The sequence below is a fragment of the Trichomycterus rosablanca genome, chromosome 1 (genome assembly GCF_030014385.1).
Source record: "Trichomycterus rosablanca isolate fTriRos1 chromosome 1, fTriRos1.hap1, whole genome shotgun sequence".
Taxonomy (NCBI): Eukaryota; Metazoa; Chordata; class Actinopteri; order Siluriformes; family Trichomycteridae; genus Trichomycterus; species Trichomycterus rosablanca.
This window is the reverse complement of record NC_085988.1, coordinates 17,520,247-17,538,976: the sequence shown is the minus strand read 5'-3', so window position 1 is coordinate 17,538,976 and position 18,730 is coordinate 17,520,247. Positions and strand designations below refer to the sequence as shown.

General features: G+C 40.1%; 1 protein-coding gene across 1 annotated transcript; it reads left to right on the top strand.

The window, feature by feature from the left end:
• The first annotated feature begins 512 nt into the window (after nucleotides 1-512).
• On the top strand, nucleotides 513-15,680 carry dnajc8 (DnaJ (Hsp40) homolog, subfamily C, member 8). The gene is made up of 9 exons (XM_063000423.1): nucleotides 513-596; nucleotides 4,372-4,473; nucleotides 4,591-4,647; nucleotides 4,743-4,809; nucleotides 6,731-6,825; nucleotides 9,072-9,143; nucleotides 10,719-10,810; nucleotides 13,062-13,137; nucleotides 15,147-15,680. The coding sequence occupies exons 1-9, from the start codon at nucleotides 525-527 to the stop codon at nucleotides 15,273-15,275; spliced, it is 762 nt and encodes a 253-aa protein (XP_062856493.1). The 5' UTR covers nucleotides 513-524; the 3' UTR covers nucleotides 15,276-15,680.
• Nucleotides 15,681-18,730: the final 3,050 nt, after the last annotated feature.

The window sequence follows — 18,730 nt, the reverse complement described above, 5'->3', positions numbered from 1 at the left end:
CCACCATGTCAGTGTCACTGCAGTGCTGAGAATGATCCACCACCTAAATAATACCTACTCTGTAGTGGTCCTGTGGGGGTCCTGACCAGTGAAAGCAGGCTAAAAATGTGTATGTAGAGAAACAGATGGACTAGTCAGTAATTGTAGAACTACAAAGTGCCTCTATATGGTAAGTGGAGCTGATAAAATGGACAGTAAGTGTAAAAACAAGGAGGTGGTTTTAATGTTATGGATGATCGGTGTAGACGCGTTCGAGTTCACGCATACGCAGTTACAGCAATCCAACTACGGTTGGAGAACGGGTTTATATGCACTGAATAATCTGATTACTGGGTTAAAATCAGAACGTCTTTGTCGTAGTTATGTAAGTCGGAGATGTGACATTTTCCAGTTTTCAGTAAACACATCTATCAGTAAACCATCGGATTGTTAGAGCGTATGCAAACATACAACATTTACCCAGCTCTAGGCCCACGTGCTTCCGCTCGATTAACGTCACATCCGTAGGGGTGTCTACATGCAAAATGGCGAGTGCAGCAAAAGATTCTCCGGCTCAGGGCAGCGGTGATGCTGCTTTCCAGACGTTTTACACCGAGGTGAGCTCAGTTACCGCGTCTCTCTGTTACAGAACCACCCGCTACTGTAGAAATTCTATCTGAACGGGGCTTTATCGTGCTCCAGACTTTCTGACTTCTGTAGCTGTTTTGCTAACGCTAGCCGAAATGCTAATTCCGCCGTAGCTGCAATTCCAGACTGTTTACAGTCATGTAACGAACATGCATGAGGAAATAAACACACCGAATGCTGCATGTGGTCCACAAAATACTACCGGTTTCTATATCTAGTCATTTTTTGAAAAGGTAAACCAGTATTTAGGAAGCAGGTGTGAAAAATAAAGCACTTTCTAATTCAGTAGGATGTAGAAACTCCAGCAACAATAACCTGAATGAAACGTTTTTCTATAGGTGATCCGGGTCCTGTCTGTGTGGAGTTTGCATGTTCTCCCCGTGTCTGTGTGGGTTTCCTCCTGGAGCTCCGGTTTCCTCCCGGAGCTCCGGTTTCCTCCCACAGTCCAAATACATGCAAGTGAGGTGAATTGGAGATATAAAATTGTCCATTACTGTGTTTGACGTTAAAATAGAACTGTGATGAAGGTCCTCTAGATGTATTTTGGCAAATCCAGGATTTGTGTTCTTTTTGGTCAGCAATGATTTGTGCCATGCAACTCTCCCATGGATGCCACTTTGCCCAGTATACCTCTTATTGTGGAATCGTATACATTGAACTTAATGAGGGCACTTGGGTACTGCAGTTCTTTAGATGTTTGCCTGGGTTTTTGTGACCTCCTGGGTGAGGCATTGGTGGATACTTGGTGAAATATTGGTCGGCTGGCCTCTCCTGAAGAAAAAAAAAAATCATAGCTGTTTCAAGTTCTTTACATTTGTAGATATTGGCCCATACTGTGGTTCACTGCAGTCCCAGAACATTAGCAGTGACTTTGTAGTGCTTTTCAGTATATTTCAATTACTTTATTTAAAATGACTGTTTTGCATTTGCATGTGATGGTAACATTTCTTACCCTAGCTGCTGAATTTTGAATTTGCTGTAGTAGAGCAGTGAGGCTCTTTTGCTGAGGGTGCTGGTGAGGGCTTCAAAGAATCAGAAACAGAATCTTTATTTTCGCCAAGTAGCAGGTGTACAAGGAATTTCTTTTGGTGCAGGTGTCAACATATAAACATCTAATTAAATAATAGAAAGTTGTACTATAAATAAACATAGAATAAAAAAAAAAAAAATATATATATATATATATATATATATATATACAGGGATTGGACAATGAAACTGAAACACCTGTCATTTTAGTGTGGGAGGTTTCATGGCTAAATTGGACCAGTCTGGTGGCCAATCTTCATTAATTGCACATTGCACCAGTAAGAGCAGAGTGTGAAGGTTCAATTAGCAGGGTAAGAGCACAGTTTTGCTCAAAATATTGCAATGCACACAACATTATGGGTGACATACCAGAGTTCAAAAGAGGACAAATTGTTGGTGCACGTCTTGCTGGCGCATCTGTGACCAAGACAGCAAGTCTTTGTGATGTATCAAGAGCCACGGTATCCAGGGTAATGTCAGCATACCACCAAGAAGGACAAACCACATCCAACAGGATTAACTGTGGACGCAAGAGGAAGCTGTCTGAAAGGGATGTTCGGGTGCTAACCCGGATTGTATCCAAAAAACATAAAACCACGGCTGCCCAAATCACGGCAGAATTAAATGTGCACCTCAACTCTCCTGTTTCCACCAGAACTGTCCGTCGGGAGCTCCACAGGGTCAATATACACGGCCGGGCTGCTATAGCCAAACCTTTGGTCACTCGTGCCAATGCCAAACGTCGGTTTCAATGGTGCAAGGAGAGCAAATCTTGGGCTGTGGACAATGTGAAACATGTATTGTTCTCTGATGAGTCCACCTTTACTGTTTTCCCCACATCCGGGAGAGTTACGGTGTGGAGAAGCCCCAAAGAAGCGTACCACCCAGACTGTTGCATGCCCAGAGTGAAGCATGGGGGTGGATCAGTGATGGTTTGGGCTGCCATATCATGGCATTCCCTTGGCCCAATACTTGTGCTAGATGGGCGCGTCACTGCCAAGGACTACCGACTACCATTCTGGAGGACCATGTGCATCCAATGGTTCAAACATTGTATCCTGAAGGCGGTGCCGTGTATCAGGATGACAATGCACCAATACACACAGCAAGACTGGTGAAAGATTGGTTTGATGAACATGAAAGTGAAGTTGAACATCTCCCATGGCCTGCACAGTCACCAGATCTAAATATTATTGAGCCACTTTGGGGTGTTTTGGAGAAGCGAGTCAGGAAACGTTTTCCTCCACCAGCATCACGTAGTGACCTGGCCACTATCCTGCAAGAAGAATGGCTTAAAATCCCTCTGACCACTGTGCAGGACTTGTATATGTCATTTCCAAGACGAATTGACGCTGTATTGGCCGCAAAAGGAGGCCCTACACCATACTAATAAATTATTGTGGTCTAAAACCAGGTGTTTCAGTTATTTTGTCCAACCCCTGTATATATAACAGCAACAACAACAGTATAGCATCCGATGAAGTGTGCAATACAGATGTATAGTAAAGTACACTGCCAGACTTCAAGTTAAAAAAAATTGTGCAATAGATATTTTAAGTAATAAGGTGCAAATGTGCGTACGAAAGAATGTGGAAGGCACGTGTGATGTGCAGCATGTTTGCTGAGGTCCATGTGCGATTTTTTTAAACTGGAGGAATGTGGAAATAGTCCTTATTAAGTATGGTGATGGCCTGTGGAAAGAAGCTGTGGAGGTGATGGTTGGTCCGAGTCTGTAAGGCACACACTCTCGGTCTCCGCTGGGATGTAAACCACTGGAAAAATGAGTGACCAGGGTGTGAAGAGTCTGCCATGATCTTCCCTTCCCTCTTTCTCATCCTAGACGAGTACAGATCTTCCAGAGTAGAAAGCTGGCAGCTGAGGATTTTCTCTGCACATCGCACTGTACGCTGTAGCTTACGTTTGGTGTGCAGAGGGGCCGAGCTGAACCACACGGTGATAAAAGGTGTGATGACGGACTCGATTATCGCAGTGTGTAATTAAACCAGCAGAGCTTGAGGCAGTTGAAATTTCTTGAGCTGTCTCAGGAAATGCAAGCACTGCTGGGTCTTCTTCACAACTGCAGTGTCATAACTGCACTTTTTAAAGTTAAGAAGTGCCTCAAAAATAACACAGAGGTTCAGAACTGTGAAGGTTTGAGTAGCATGACATTCATATCAATGGTAAACTCTTTACGGTAAAACTTTAATATCCATTTTGTGGACGATGAGCTTGAGAAAAGTGAATTCTGAATGTATTCAGTCCTGTATTTTACGAATGCATGCTATAAGGAGGAGAAATATGTGCAGTAGAGGAAGAACTGATGTAGGTCTGATTATCATTGGCATAACATAAAAAATAGTTTTGACAATGGATAATGTGAACATGAAAAGAAGAGGACCCAAAACAGATCCTTGAGGAACACCTTTCGTGGGAGATGCTCAGCATTATTATTATGCATTCACTCAGTCCATACAAATGTCTCCAGCTTTTTAGTTTTACTACTGTTTGCACCTCATGTACATTTCTTTGCAGCTGTATTTCTTTTACCCGTATTAGAAAGCTAGATACCTTTGTACTTCATTGCTTCACCTGCAATCATGAGTTGCATATGCACTCATGTTAAACAGCATCAAAAGCAATACAAAAAACAACATTTGCCTTTGTTGACCTTACAGTAAACTGATTGACTCACCGCTCTGTTAATCTCTTTTACAGGTAAAGCAAATTGAAAAGAGAGACTCCGTACTGACCTCCAAACAGCAGATAGATCGGTTGCTCCGACCAGGCTCCTCGTATTTTAATCTCAACCCGTTTGAGGTGCGCAGGACACTGGAGTCTGACATGCAACATTTACCAGTTTTTAAAAGCTTTTATTTCTTTGGATTAGCAACATAGCTGTCTTATTAATAATGTTATCTATCACTTTATCTCTAGGTGCTACAGATCGACCCTGAGGCCACAGACGAGGAGCTGAAGAAGAGGTTCAGACAGGTCGGTTTGTTGCTTTGTCTTTGCTTTGCCTGGATATAAAAAGTGATTGTATAGAGCTGAAGTCGATCGATCTTTTTTTTTTTCTTTCTTGTCAGCTGTCCATCTTGGTGCATCCAGATAAAAACCAGGATGATCCAGACCGAGCACAGCAGGCCTTCGAAGGTAAAATGCAAATTTCTGCTAAAGTTAGAAGTCTGATCAGCCTGACATTAAAACCACCTCCTTCTTTTTACACTCGCTGTCCATTTGATCGGCGCCACTTACCATATAGAAGCACTTTGTAGTTCTACAATTACTGACTGTAGTCCATCTGTTTCTCTGCATGCTTTGTTAGCCCCCTTTCACCCTGTTCTTCAATGGTCAGGACTCTCCCAGGACCACTACATTTACTGGTTACTATTATTTGGGTGGTGGATCATTCTCAGCACTGCAGTGACACTGACATGGTGGTGGTGTGTTAGTGTGTGTTGTGCTGGTATGAGTGGATAAGACACAGCAATGCTGATGCAGTTTTTAAACACCTCACTGTCACTGCTGGACTGAGAATAGTCCACCAACCAAAAATATCCAGACAACAGCGCCCCATGGGCAGCGTCCTGTGACCACTGATGAAGGTCTAGAAGATGACCAACTCAAACAGCAGCAATAGATGAGCGATCGTCTCTGACTTTACATCTACAAGGTGGACCAACTAGCTAGAAGTGTCAGTGGACAGTGAGTGGACACGGTATTTAAAAACTCCAGCAGCGCTGCTGTGTCTGATCCACTCATACCAGCACAACACACACTAACACACCACCACCATGTCAGTGTCACTGCAGTGCTGAGAATCATCCACCACCTAAATAATACCTGCTCTGTGGTGGTCCTGTGGGGGTCCTGACCTTTAAAGAACAGGGTGAAAGCAGGCTAAAAAAGTATGTAGAGAAATAGATGGACTACAGTCAGTAATTGTACACTACAAAGTATTATATAAACTACAAAAATATGGGCAGTGCTAGCTTTGGTTTAGATAAGATAAGCTATCCTTTATTTGTCATATATACATATACACATGTACAGTACAATGAAAATTTTTCTTCGAATGTCTCAGCTTGTTTGGAAGCTGGGGTCAGAGCGCAGGGTCAGCCATCGTATGGCGCCCCTGGAGCAGACAGGGTTAAGGGCCTTGCTCAAGGACCCAACAGTAGCTGCATAGCAGAGCCTGGATTTGAACCACCAATCTTCCGGTTGATAGCCCAAAGCTCTACCCACTAGGCTACCACTGTCCCTGTCAGTACTGGGCTACTGGGCTAGTAATTAGAAGGTTGCTGGTTCAAGCCCCATCACCAACAGTTGCCACTGTTGGGCCTCTGAGCAAAGCTTTTAACCTCCTCTATTGCTTAAAATGTAATTAGTCATAATTGTAAGTCGCTTTGGATAAAAGTGCCTGCTAGATGCCGTAAATGTAAATTGGCTCTTAGCTGATGCAGCTAAAAAGGTCTAACTTGCTAGAACGCTGTGGTAACATGTCAGAATCCCTGTAAACAAACCAGCTTTCCTGTTTATGATATGTATTATATAAGGGTACATCTCTATACAGAGTATGTAATTGGACAAGCCAATACAAAAAGAGTTGTAATAACATGTACATTGATCTGGCCCATGTGCATTTAGGGAATTGGATTAATGCCAGGTCAGTTTTGAACTCTATGTGGTCCTGCTGTGTGTGGAAGATCTACACTTCAGCTTAGCTTTTTCAGTGTCCAGTTCGACTGTAGTTAGACTACAGCCTTAATTTCCTTCAGGATTCATCCATCCATCTAGTTCAAGCTTTTAAAGCATGTGATTCGGGTACTCAGTGGGTAGCACTGTCGCCTCACAGCAAGAAGGTCCTGGGTTCGATCCCCAGGTGGGGCGGTCCGGGTCTGTGTGGAGTTTGCATGTTCTCCCCGTGTCTGCTCCAATTTCCTCCTACAGTCCAATGACATGCAAGTGAGAAGAAACTGTGCTCTTGTATAGTAGGAGGACCTGTGAAAAAGGGCCCTCTGTGTATTTTAACTCCTTTTCTTCTCTAACGCTTTGCTCTGGTGATGTGTTGCAGCGGTTGACAAGGCGTATAAATTGCTGCTGGAACCTGAGCAGAAGAAAAGAGCCATTGACGTGGTCCATGCAGGAAAAGAATACATAGAGCATGATGTAAGAGCTGCACACTTTCTTTATGCAATATAGCTCATGAAAATCAGAAATCCAGTATTTAAAATTGTAATTAGAGTATTACTAAGATCAAACAGAAAATAATGTACAAAAAAGTAATTGAAGTCTTTGATAGTGGCCTTCAGATTCTCTATTGACTTTAGGTCTGGAGAGTTAGCTGCGCAATCAAGCACAGTATTATCATGGTCAGCAAACTATTTGGTAGTGGATTCGGCACTGTGGGCAGTCCTGCTGGTAAAGGAAATCGGCATTCACATCAGTACGGGGAATTAATCAGTCATAATAAAAGCTGTTTATTGTCTGAATTCAAATCCAAAATCCGAGTATCGCGAACAGTGAGCGCGACACACACACACACACACACACACACACACACACTCACACTCACAGAGATAATATTAATTGTATAAACTTGCACAAGTGTGTTTTTTTGCAAGTTCGGGCTTGTCAGTGAATGTAACCGTATTCGGTACACGGAGATGTTATATTGACATGCTAGCGCGTTGTGCCACCCCATCCCATGGTTTTGAAGGGCAAGATACTAACTGTTAGCTTAGCAAGCAGAACCCGATGGAATCGCTGTCTAAGTAGCGCGTTCCAATAACCTGCCTTATAATAAGTCATTGACTTAATAGAATCCTCTCTACTGAGGCAGCTGCCTATGTAGGCAGTAAGACAGCAAGGCAGCTCACTTGGTGTTTGAACACACCCTATGTAGATGTGCGCTCTTTAGCTTTTGTCTTATCGCCTCAAAAAGTGAGCACCCCCACAACCAATCAGTGAGCTCCAACCGCCTACAACTCCCGCCCCTCCCTTATTGTGGATGCGCGCAGGTCTTAAAGTCTCCGTTTTCAGGGTGGACCTTAAGCAGAAATTTGGCGCTTCGCATTTTTAAAATACCGTCAGCATTTTTAAATACCGCGGTATACCGTAATACCGTCATACCGTCCAACCCTACTCTAATATCTTCTGGTACACAGCAACGTTGACTTAATAAAACTAGAGATGGGACGATCGATCGGCTATGAATCGGTATCGGCCGATTTTTAATCAAAATATGCTATTGGCGATCGGCCGATATCTCCTAAAAGTAGCCGATCCGATCGTGTGATATATAAAGACCATGTTAAGTTAACAGCTCAGTGGATTGATCCAGACTTTGAGCTACGAAGCACCAACCATCGCATCAAAATTCGTCAACCATCGTACAGAAACCACAGTGAAAGCTCTTCATGACCTAAAATAACATCATTAACGTTGTGCATCATACATACGATGTAATTTTGCTGATTGTAATATTTACTTTAAAAAGATAATTCAACCCGGTCACATCTGAGTCGATTCTATCAGCACGTTATATAAACTCCTGGTTCACTTTGGTAAATCGTAAGCGGTTCTTGCTTGTGATGTAGATGAGAACAGAAGACGTTACAGAGCCAATCAGAGGCAAAAGTTTATTCATTACCAAATTCGTTAGTTCAGGATCATCTGCTGAACTTCATCATCAGATCATCAGAAAACTTTTAGCTCCTTAGACGGAACGAGTCTGACTCGGTTACAGATCTGTGGTAATAACAGTTTAATTAAGCTTTTTAATGAAGCTTTTTAATGTAAGAGAGTCACACAAAATGTTCTGTATTAGTTGGTGTTTATTTAAAACCACGACATTTAATTAATACCAGTATACACGGAGAGATAACCGAGAAGAGAAACTTACGCTTCACATAAAACGAATCGACTCATGAATCAATGAATCACTTATAGCGATACTGTGAACAAAGCGTCTCTTCTAAAGGCACACACACACACACGCGCACTGCTCCGGTTTATCTTCACTGTGAGGCTCTTTTTAAGTTTATCTACTTTATTTACTGCGATTGGAATCGGCTATCGGCCGATATCCGTGAAAGGAGATCGGAATCGGTGCCAAAAACCCCGATCGGTACATCTCTAAATAAAACACAATGGAACACAAGCAGATGACATGGCGCCCCAAACCATCATAGACTTCACAAACTTTCCACTCTTTCTCCAGACTCTTTAGACCTTGTTCCAAATAAAAAGCAAAATTTACTTTCCTACTTTCAAGAGTGGCCTGATATTAGGAATGCAGCAGTTGTAACCCCTTTCCTGGAGACGTCTGTGCATCGTGGCTCTTGATGCACTTGGACTGATCTTCAGGCCAAGTTAAAAAATGCTGAGGTTTATGATGTTGTTTATGTTGACAGATGAATCAGAAGAGGAAGCAGTTAAAAAAGGATGGAAAGTCCACAGTTATAGAGGAGGATGACCCAGAAGTGGTAATTAAATTATCTTCTCTATATACAGCAGTACTTGATATTCTTGTTTATCTAATTCTTTTCAGTTAGAGCTTTATTTGTTTGTTTATTTGTTTGTTTGGAAAAAATAGTTTAAAATAGTTAACAAATCCATGTCACAATTTTTGGCAATCTTGGATTTTGTACAGCATCTATTTTTCAATACAGAGCAGTTTAAGATGGGAAACTACAAAGCATGAATGAATTTAGGAACAGTACAAAATTTCAGGAGCCTAGCACTGGCAACTTGGCAACTTTTTTGAACCATTAACCTTGTGATTACTAGTCCAGTCATGTAACAGCTGAGCTACCACTGCTCTACCTCCTTTTACATCCAAGTAGCTTGTTGCCCTAAAGGTAGTCTCTATTTATAAGTAAATTATACATTTGAAGATTTCTAGCTGTAGTTCTTTGAGATTTTATTGCTTCTCTAACCATCCTTCTCACTATGCATGTTTCCAAGAAACAAGGTTTGTAACAATGCACAAAATAATAAACATTAAGACCCAAACAGAAGACAGAATAAACAATATATGAGGGACAGAAGTGGAATCGGTGTGATCATAATAAATTTTAACCCTCCCCAAACGTATTAGTGATCAAATAAAAAAATTGCAGATGATCATTACAAAGTTCAAAAGGTTAATTTATAATTGTATATAAGTGAGAAAAATCTAAATTAGAACATGATTTTAGGTGCATTTTGCTAAAAAGAATATCTAGGGTGCCAACATTTGGCATGTGGTTTTACATGTAGTGAAATTGACCCAAGTTTGAACAGACAGAATGTTTGGATTGTCAAGAAAGAACCAAGACAAACTTTGAAACGTCAAGTCTCACTGAGTGAAAATGTGCTCCATGGTAAAAAATCTAGAAGGACCCTTCCTACAAGCCAGATACAGTTGAATTGTTCAAAGAAAAGATTATCATGACTTGGTACACTGTCTTGTGAAACATGGATGAGGCTCATTGATGTTTTGTGGTTGATTTGCTGCCTCATACACTGGGTGCCTTGAATCTGTGCAGTTCACATTGAAGTCAGGAAGGTATTAAAGCCTTTTGGAGCAGAGTGTACAACCCAGACTTGTGGCAAAATCACAGGTCATAGGTTTCTTTCAGGATGATGAATTCTCTCAGTTAGAACATTCCATGAATGTAACCAGTGTGTTGATATGGTGTTAAACCAATAAACAAACAAACAATCTCTCCTCAGGCACAGCCTATCTTGGTGGGATGGCGTGTTCGACTCCTGCACCACCCACACATAAAATAAAAATCACACTGCCATGATTTTCTGATTAAATAAGCACATCTAGAGGAAACAAACTTCTGCTCATTGTAATATAACTTAATCGACCAAGTATATTACAGTATTTTAGTATATTAAATTTAAATCTTATGTACGTTCCCTGTAAAGCATGTGTTCATTTATTTTAAATTAGTAAAACATGAAATGTGACTGGGATTATACTAAATGCAGGCTTATTTTTTAGTAGGGTTGTTGGTAGTACTTGTTCTTGATGGCATGTGAAGGGTTCAATAGCTTTTCTTTCCTAGTTCAGGCAAGCCGTGTACAAACAGACCATGAAGCTCTTTGCAGAGCTGGAGATTAAGAGGAAGGAGAGAGAAACCAAGGACATGCACGAAAGGTAGTCCAGCTGCTTAGCCATTTTTTTATGTCATGCTTTTTGTTTTTTAGTTCTCTCTCTGTCCTATTTGTTGCCAGTTCACCCAACTACTGATATCCAGTGTCATAAAATACACACCTAACGCAAAGGCCAGAGACTTTAATGTACAGGGGTTGGACAAAATAACTGAAACACCTGGTTTTAGACCACAATAATTTATTAGTATGGTGTAGGGCCTCCTTTTGCGGCCAATACAGCGTCAATTCGTCTTGGAAATGACATATACAAGTCCTGCACAGTGGTCAGAGGGATTTTAAGCCATTGTTCTTGCAGGATAGTGGCCAGGTCACTACGTGATGCTGGTGGAGGAAAACGTTTCCTGACTCGCTTCTCCAAAACACCCCAAAGTGGCTCAATAATATTTAGATCTGGTGACTGTGCAGGCCAAGATGTTCAACTTCACTTTCATGTTCATCAAACCAATCTTTCACCAGTCTTGCTGTGTGTATTGGTGCATTGTCATCCTGATACACGGCACCGCCATTGGATGCACATGGTCCTCCAGAATGGTTCGGTAGTCCTTGGCAGTGACGCGCCCATCTAGCACAAGTATTGGGCCAAGGGAATGCCATGATATGGCAGCCCAAACCATCACTGATCCACCCCCATGTTTCACTCTGGGCATGCAACAGTCTGGGTGGTACGCTTCTTTGGGGCTTCTCCACACCGTAACTCTCCCGGATGTGGGGAAAACAGTAAAGGTGGACTCATCAGAGAACAATACATGTTTCACATTGTCCACAGCCCAAGATTTGCGCTCCTTGCACCATTGAAACCGACGTTTGGCATTGGCACGAGTGACCAAAGGTTTGGCTATAGCAGCCCGGCCGTGTATATTGACCCTGTGGAGCTCCCGACGGACAGTTCTGGTGGAAACAGGAGAGTTGAGGTGCACATTTAATTCTGCCGTGATTTGGGCAGCCGTGGTTTTATGTTTTTTGGATACAATCCGGGTTAGCACCCGAACATCCCTTTCAGACAGCTTCCTCTTGCGTCCACAGTTAATCCTGTTGGATGTGGTTTGTCCTTCTTGGTGGTATGCTGACATTACCCTGGATACCGTGGCTCTTGATACATCACAAAGACTTGCTGTCTTGGTCACAGATGCGCCAGCAAGACGTGCACCAACAATTTGTCCTCTTTTGAACTTTGGTACGTCACCCATAATGTTGTGTGCATTGCAATATTTTGAGCAAAACTGTGCTCTTACCCTGCTAATTGAACCTTCACACTCTGCTCTTACTGGTGCAATGTGCAATTAATGAAGATTGGCCACCAGACTGGTCCAATTTAGCCATGAAACCTCCCACACTAAAATGACAGGTGTTTCAGTTATTTTGTCCAACCCCTGTATATTATAATAAAAGCAAAATCATACCATAGGCACTACACAGTCAATAAAATCGTTAAACATGTATTTGCAAAGATTTTTTTTTTTTTTTTAAGTAGCAATGCTCCCACCTATTATTAAACAGAGAACAACTTAATCCTTCCTTAATGTGACCACCTGTCCATCTGACCCATGTAAGCATGGAGAATTTCCAATTAAATGCCAACCAATCTTTACCTTTTGATGTTTGTCTTGCTGTTTCTATCCAATACACATGTTGTCACTTTCATTTGCACCAAAGCAGGAGAAACCGGTGTAAGTTCTTTTCTGTGTTCTAACTGGACAGATTGATCCCTGAAATGTAATTGACTTGGTGCTATACCGTAATGAAAGTGTTTATTTTTTGAGCAGTGTATTTTTAAGATTACCGGATTGATTTGGTGATTTTTAAATTTGGTAATCAGATTACAGGCCTTACCTGCTATTCTAAAGTTTGCTTTTGCAGCTTTGCTCTTAAAAAAAGACCAGTGCAGTACCTGTTGCTAACTGAAAGTAATCTGAAAAGGATTTTTGCCTTTACAAAAAACGTAAGTGTTGCTTTGAGGCAGCGATTGTGATAGGTGAAACTGCTGTACTTTCAACAGATATTGTGTTTATCAGATCAGGTGTAACGCTATGATCTTTAGGACTGGGAGCACATGAACTTGATGTAAATAAACGGTCATGACTTATGCCAGTTTGACATCAGCATTCACAGATCGGGGGGAAACGTGATTTTATGCAGTAATCTGGTTATTCTGAGCATTCTGTTAGCCTTAATTCTTTGAATGAGTTTTTTTTAAATCGTGAATAACGGAAGGTTTTTCTGTTTTTTTTTTTCAGAAAGCGACAGAGAGAAGAAGAGATTGAAACACAGGAGCGAGCTAAACGAGAAAAGGAGTGGCAGAAGAACTTTGAGGTATATTGGTCCTTTGTTTTGACGTTTTGGTCTGATATTAATGATTTTTGCTCATTTATTTATGTAAGAAATAATTTTTCTTTTTAAATACATGGCATGTGTGGGCACTATACTGCCTGACTTATTGTAATCTATAAAATAAACCAAATGAATTTATTACTATTGTTTTGGTTATTATTATGATGATTTTTATTTTTATTATTATTATTAAATTGTATTAAAGGCAAAAAATAGTCGTGGTTTGTATTGTTTAACAGAGCCGAGTTAGTTTACAAGAGTTAATTACCCAAATAATTTTGGGACATTAAATTTCATTTGTGAAGAAAAGAGATTTAGCTTCCAAATTACAAGTTAGGTGTGACTAAAATTATTTTATTTGTTATTGTGGTTTATATATAACCTAACCTTACAAAAAACTTTCTGCTTTTTTTTTTTTTTTTTTTTTTTTTTTTTTTATAAACGATTCTTGTGTATTTATATTAAATATTATGCTATAATGAAAATTCATAGCAAATTCTGTGACAATTTAAATTAATTCAAGTTGCTTAATTTTGTGGATTTTAGAACAATATCTGTTAAACTTTCCTGAAGACTTATTTTATATATATCATATTTATGGTACAATGTATTTTATATGAAAATTCATAGCATATTCTGTGGCACCCTAGAATGGACACCACGATGGTCCAGGGTGCTTCAGATTTTATAATTTAGTTAATGGAATAAAAATGAGAGACTTTCCTACCTGTTGGCAACATGAGTCACAAAGCTCTAGTTCAAAGCTGCAGAAAAGTCTAAATATCAGACAATTTAAATTCATTCAGGGGGGTTTCCGTGCAATATTTGTTAAACTTTCTTAAATACTGTTAGTTTTTTATATATATCTTTTTATATATCTGTAAGTCAAGTCAATTTTATTTGTATAGCGCTTTTTACAATGGACATACAATGCTCAAAGCAACTACAGATTTTAGGACCGACAGACTAAAACCCCTGTTGAGCAAGCTGAAGCAGACAGGGCTCTCTTTGGGTGGCCTGGAGGATAATTTGAATAAATAGGATTTACACAAATCATACATACACAAAATTAAATTAAACTAAACGTTATAACTAGCAAAAATAAATAAGAAAATAAAATAAATTAATAATAATAATGTAAACAATTATGTATAAAAACTTGTATATCTCTATATTCTTGAAAGCTGCTGTAACATTGCAGATTTCCCCCTGTGGGATAATAAAAGTCTATCTTATCTTAATGTTTATAAGGTATTGGACTATTAAGCTGCAGGTTGAGGGTTCAAGACCCAACACCACCCCAAGCTGCCACTGCTGGCCTAACAAGCAGGATATTTTTAATTCAATTGCTTGTGTTTTATTAGATGCCAGTACACATGTTGCAGGGGCGGCACGCTGGCTAAGTGGGTAGCACTGTCGCCTCACAGCAAGAAGGTCCTGGGTTCGATCCCCAGGTGGGGGCGGTCCGGGACCTTTCTGTGTGGAGTTTGCATGTTCTCCCAGTGTCTGCTCCGGTTTCCCCCGGGTGCTCCGGTTTCCTCCCACAGTCCAAAGACATGCAAGTGAGGTGAATTGGAGATACAAAATTGTCCATGACTGTGTTTGATATAACCTTGTGTGAAGTGATGAACCTTGTGTAATGAGTAACTACCGTTCCTGTCATGAATGTAACCAAAGTGTAAAACATGACGTTAAAATCCTAATAAACAAACAAACACTGGTTGCATAAGATGTCAGTATAAATAATAGGAATTTAATATTACATACATATACATTTTACATATTCAGCATTTACCAGATGCTTTTATCCAAAGCAACTTACAGTATACAACCTAAGCAATTAAGGGTTAAGGGTCTTGCTCAAGGGCCTAACAGTGGCAACCTGGCAGTGGTGGGGCTTGAATTACATAGAATTAAAACGACTCATTTGTTTATAACTGCATGAATACATTTCATTCATTCTTTTATATTTATTTTTCATTGTCTTCAAGGAATCGAGGGATGGACGTGTAGACAGCTGGAGAAGCTTCCAAGCTAAAGGCAAAAGCAAAACCAAGACCAAGGAGAAGAACAGAACGTTCCTTAAACCCCCGAAGGTCAAAATGGAACAGCGAGAATAATTTTTTATGTAAATTAAAATATAAGACTAGAAAAGCCGGTTCAAATCCACCTCTCATGTCTTTTCTTTCAAACGTTTACATTAAGGCTTGTATTTTAAGAACGTGCCACTTTTGCTCCAGCTGAGGGCGCTATTGGACAACATGTATTTTTTCAGTCTTTATTGATGCAAGGTAATCAGAAGTCTGATTGACTGCACCACATTTATTTACCACACAGCATCGTCGGTCACAATGAACTACCCCAACAGTACCTTTCTTTCTAGAAACAAACCAGGTCATTGATGTGTTTAGGTTTTATTATGTACATAATTGTGATTGAGCTGAGATTGCCAGACAAGTTTTTTTTTTCCTTTTTTATTTTAATATCCTTCACCCCAAATAAAACTTGTTTGTTGCATACACTGATACATTCGTTTCCGTTGTTTATGTGCCTATATGGTTGTGATATAAGTGGGATATTTCTAGTAAATAGATCATTTCTGACCAACCTGCAGCTATAAATCATATTTTCTTAAAGAATCTATTAAGCTTCCACAGCACTGTATTGTCAGTTCTGGTTTAAAATGATTGTCTCTGTTCTGATTGTCTCTGCTGCTGCATATTTGTTGTATTAAATGAGTTCCGATTATTAATTATTTAAATCTTAACAGATTCTATTGTTTGCAGTAATCTAAACACACTTCACTACAGTAACAAATAGTTTCTACTGCACTGCCATAATTCATCTAAACAGTCTCCTCTTCAGTAATTAATAAAACACAATAAACTGAAGTACAACCCCAAATCAGAAAAAGTTGGGACCGTATGGAAAATGCAAATAAAATAAAAATGCAGAGTTTCTTACATTTACTTTGACTTTTATTTGATTGCAGACAGGATGAACCTGAGATATTTTATGTTTTATCTGCTCAACTTCATTTCATTTATTAATAAACCTTCATTCCTGCATTTCAGGCCTGCAACACATTCCAAAGAAAGTTGGGACAGGGGCAATTTAGGGCTAGTAATGAGGTAAAAAAACTAAATAATGATGTGATTCCAAACAGGTGATGTTAACAGGTGATTGTAATCATGGTTTGGTACAAAAGCAGCATCCAGGAAAGGCTGAGCCTTTAATGAGCAAAGATGATTAGAGGATCTCCAGTTTGTCCACAAATGTGTGAGAAAATGATTGAAATGTTTAAAAACAATGTTCCTCACAGAAGGATTGGACGGGATTTGCATATTTCTCCCTCTACAGTGCATAATATCATTAAACCATTGAAGGAATCAGTAGGAATTTCAGTGTGTAAAGGCCAAGGGCGCAAGTTTAAGCTAAACGCTTGTGATCTTCGATCCCTCAGACGGCACTGCATCAAGAACCGCCACTCAACAATAACTGATATAACCACATGGGTGAGGGATTACTTTGGCAAACCTTTGCTAAGCACTACAATACAGAGTTACATGCACAAATACCACTTAAAACTTTACTGTGCAAACAAGAAGCCTTATGTTAACCATGTCCAGAAGCGGCCTCGACTTCTCTGGGCTCGGAGGCATCTAGGATGGACCATCACACGGTGGAAATGTTTATTGTGGTCAGATGAATCAGCATTCCAGGTCTTTTTTTGGGGAAAAAATTGACGCTGTGTGCTCTGAACCAAAGACAAAAAGGACCATCCAGACTGTTCTCAGCAACAAGTCCAAAAGCCAGGGTCTGTCATGGTATGGGGCTGTGTCAGTCCCCTTGGCAAAGGTCATTTACACTTCTGTGATGGCAGCATTAATGCAGAAAAGTACATTGAGATCTTTGAGCAACATATGCTGCCTTCAAGATGTCATCTTTTCCAGGGACGTCTGTGCATTTTTTTTAACAAGGCAATGCAAAACCACATGCTGCACACATTACAAAGGCATGGCTGTGGAAGGGTACAGGTACTGGACTTTTTTATTATTTGCATTTTCCATGCTGTCCCAACTTTTTCTGATTTGGGGTTGTATTATGTAACATAGGGTATACATAATGCCATAAATGCAGGTACTGTTGAACTGTTTAAACTGGCTTTTGCACTTCTGATAGCACACAGTTTCACTGTATTACGGTCCACCTGAGCTGAGCTCCAGCCCAGGGAATTCAGGGAGATTATTGCATAGACCTAATTTACCCTGTTTTTTTTTTTTTTTTGAGTAATAGAGTTTCAAATTTGTTTCACTGCATTTTTAATGCAGTTTTACTGTGTTTAGTGACAGTTTTTCAAGTACTCCCAATCATATGTGGCTGTATTCAAGTAGCTATTCAATGGCTTGAAGGTCACTCACATTTAACATTTTATGGCCTTGCCTTACACTAGCTATAATTTGTCTGGATGTCCTGAATCTTTTCTCAATATTTTGTATGGTAGATGGTAAAAGAACAAGTCATGAGCCTTAGATTTTTCTAAGTGGATTCTTCTTTTATACCCAATCTTGATACCCTTACCAGTTACTAGTTCATCTGTGTATTATGGAATGTTATACAACAATAACTATGACTATTCTATAAATATTCACTTTTATCTTTGCCCATGTCCCAATTTTTCTAGTGTGTTGCAGTCATTTAACTCAGTTTAAATGTATTTACATTCACTGATCAGCCATAACAATAAAACCACCTTCTTTTTTCTACACTCACTGTCCATTTAATCAGCTCCACTTACCGTATAGAAGCACTTTGTAGTTCTACAATTACTGACTGTAGTCCACCTGTAGGTGGTGGATCATTCTCAGCACTGCAGTGACACTGACAGGGTGGTGGTGTGTTAGTGTGTGTTGTGCTGGTATGAGTGGATCAGACACAGCAGCACTGATGGAGTTTTTAAATACCGTGTCCACTCACTGTCCACTCTATTAGACACTCCTACCTAGTTGGTCCACCTTGTAGATGTAAAGTCAGAGACGATCGCTCATCTATTGCTGCTGTTTGAGTTGGTCATCTTCTAGACTTTCATCAGTGGTCACAGCCCGCTGTTGGCTGGATATTTTCTGTTGGTGGACTATTCTCAGTCCAGCAGTGACAGTGAGGTGTTTAAAAACTCCAGCAGCATTGCTGTGTCTGATCCACTCATACCAGCACAACACATACTAACACACCACCACCATGTCAGTGTCACTGCAGTGTTGAGAATGATCCACCACCCAAATAATACCTGCTCTGTAGTGGTCTTGGGAGAGTCCTGACCATTGAAGAACAGCATGAAAGGGTACTAACAAAGCATGCAGAGAAACAGATGGACTACAGTCAGTAATTGTAGAACTACAAAATGCTTCTATATGGTAAGTGGAGCTGATAAAATGGACAGTGAGTGTAGAAACAAGAGAGTGGTTTTAATGTTATGCCTGATCGGTGTATATTAACACAATACAATCATGTTGATTCATGTCAAAATTAACAAATCACAGATTTGTGTTTTTGTTGTAATTTACAAAATGTATCA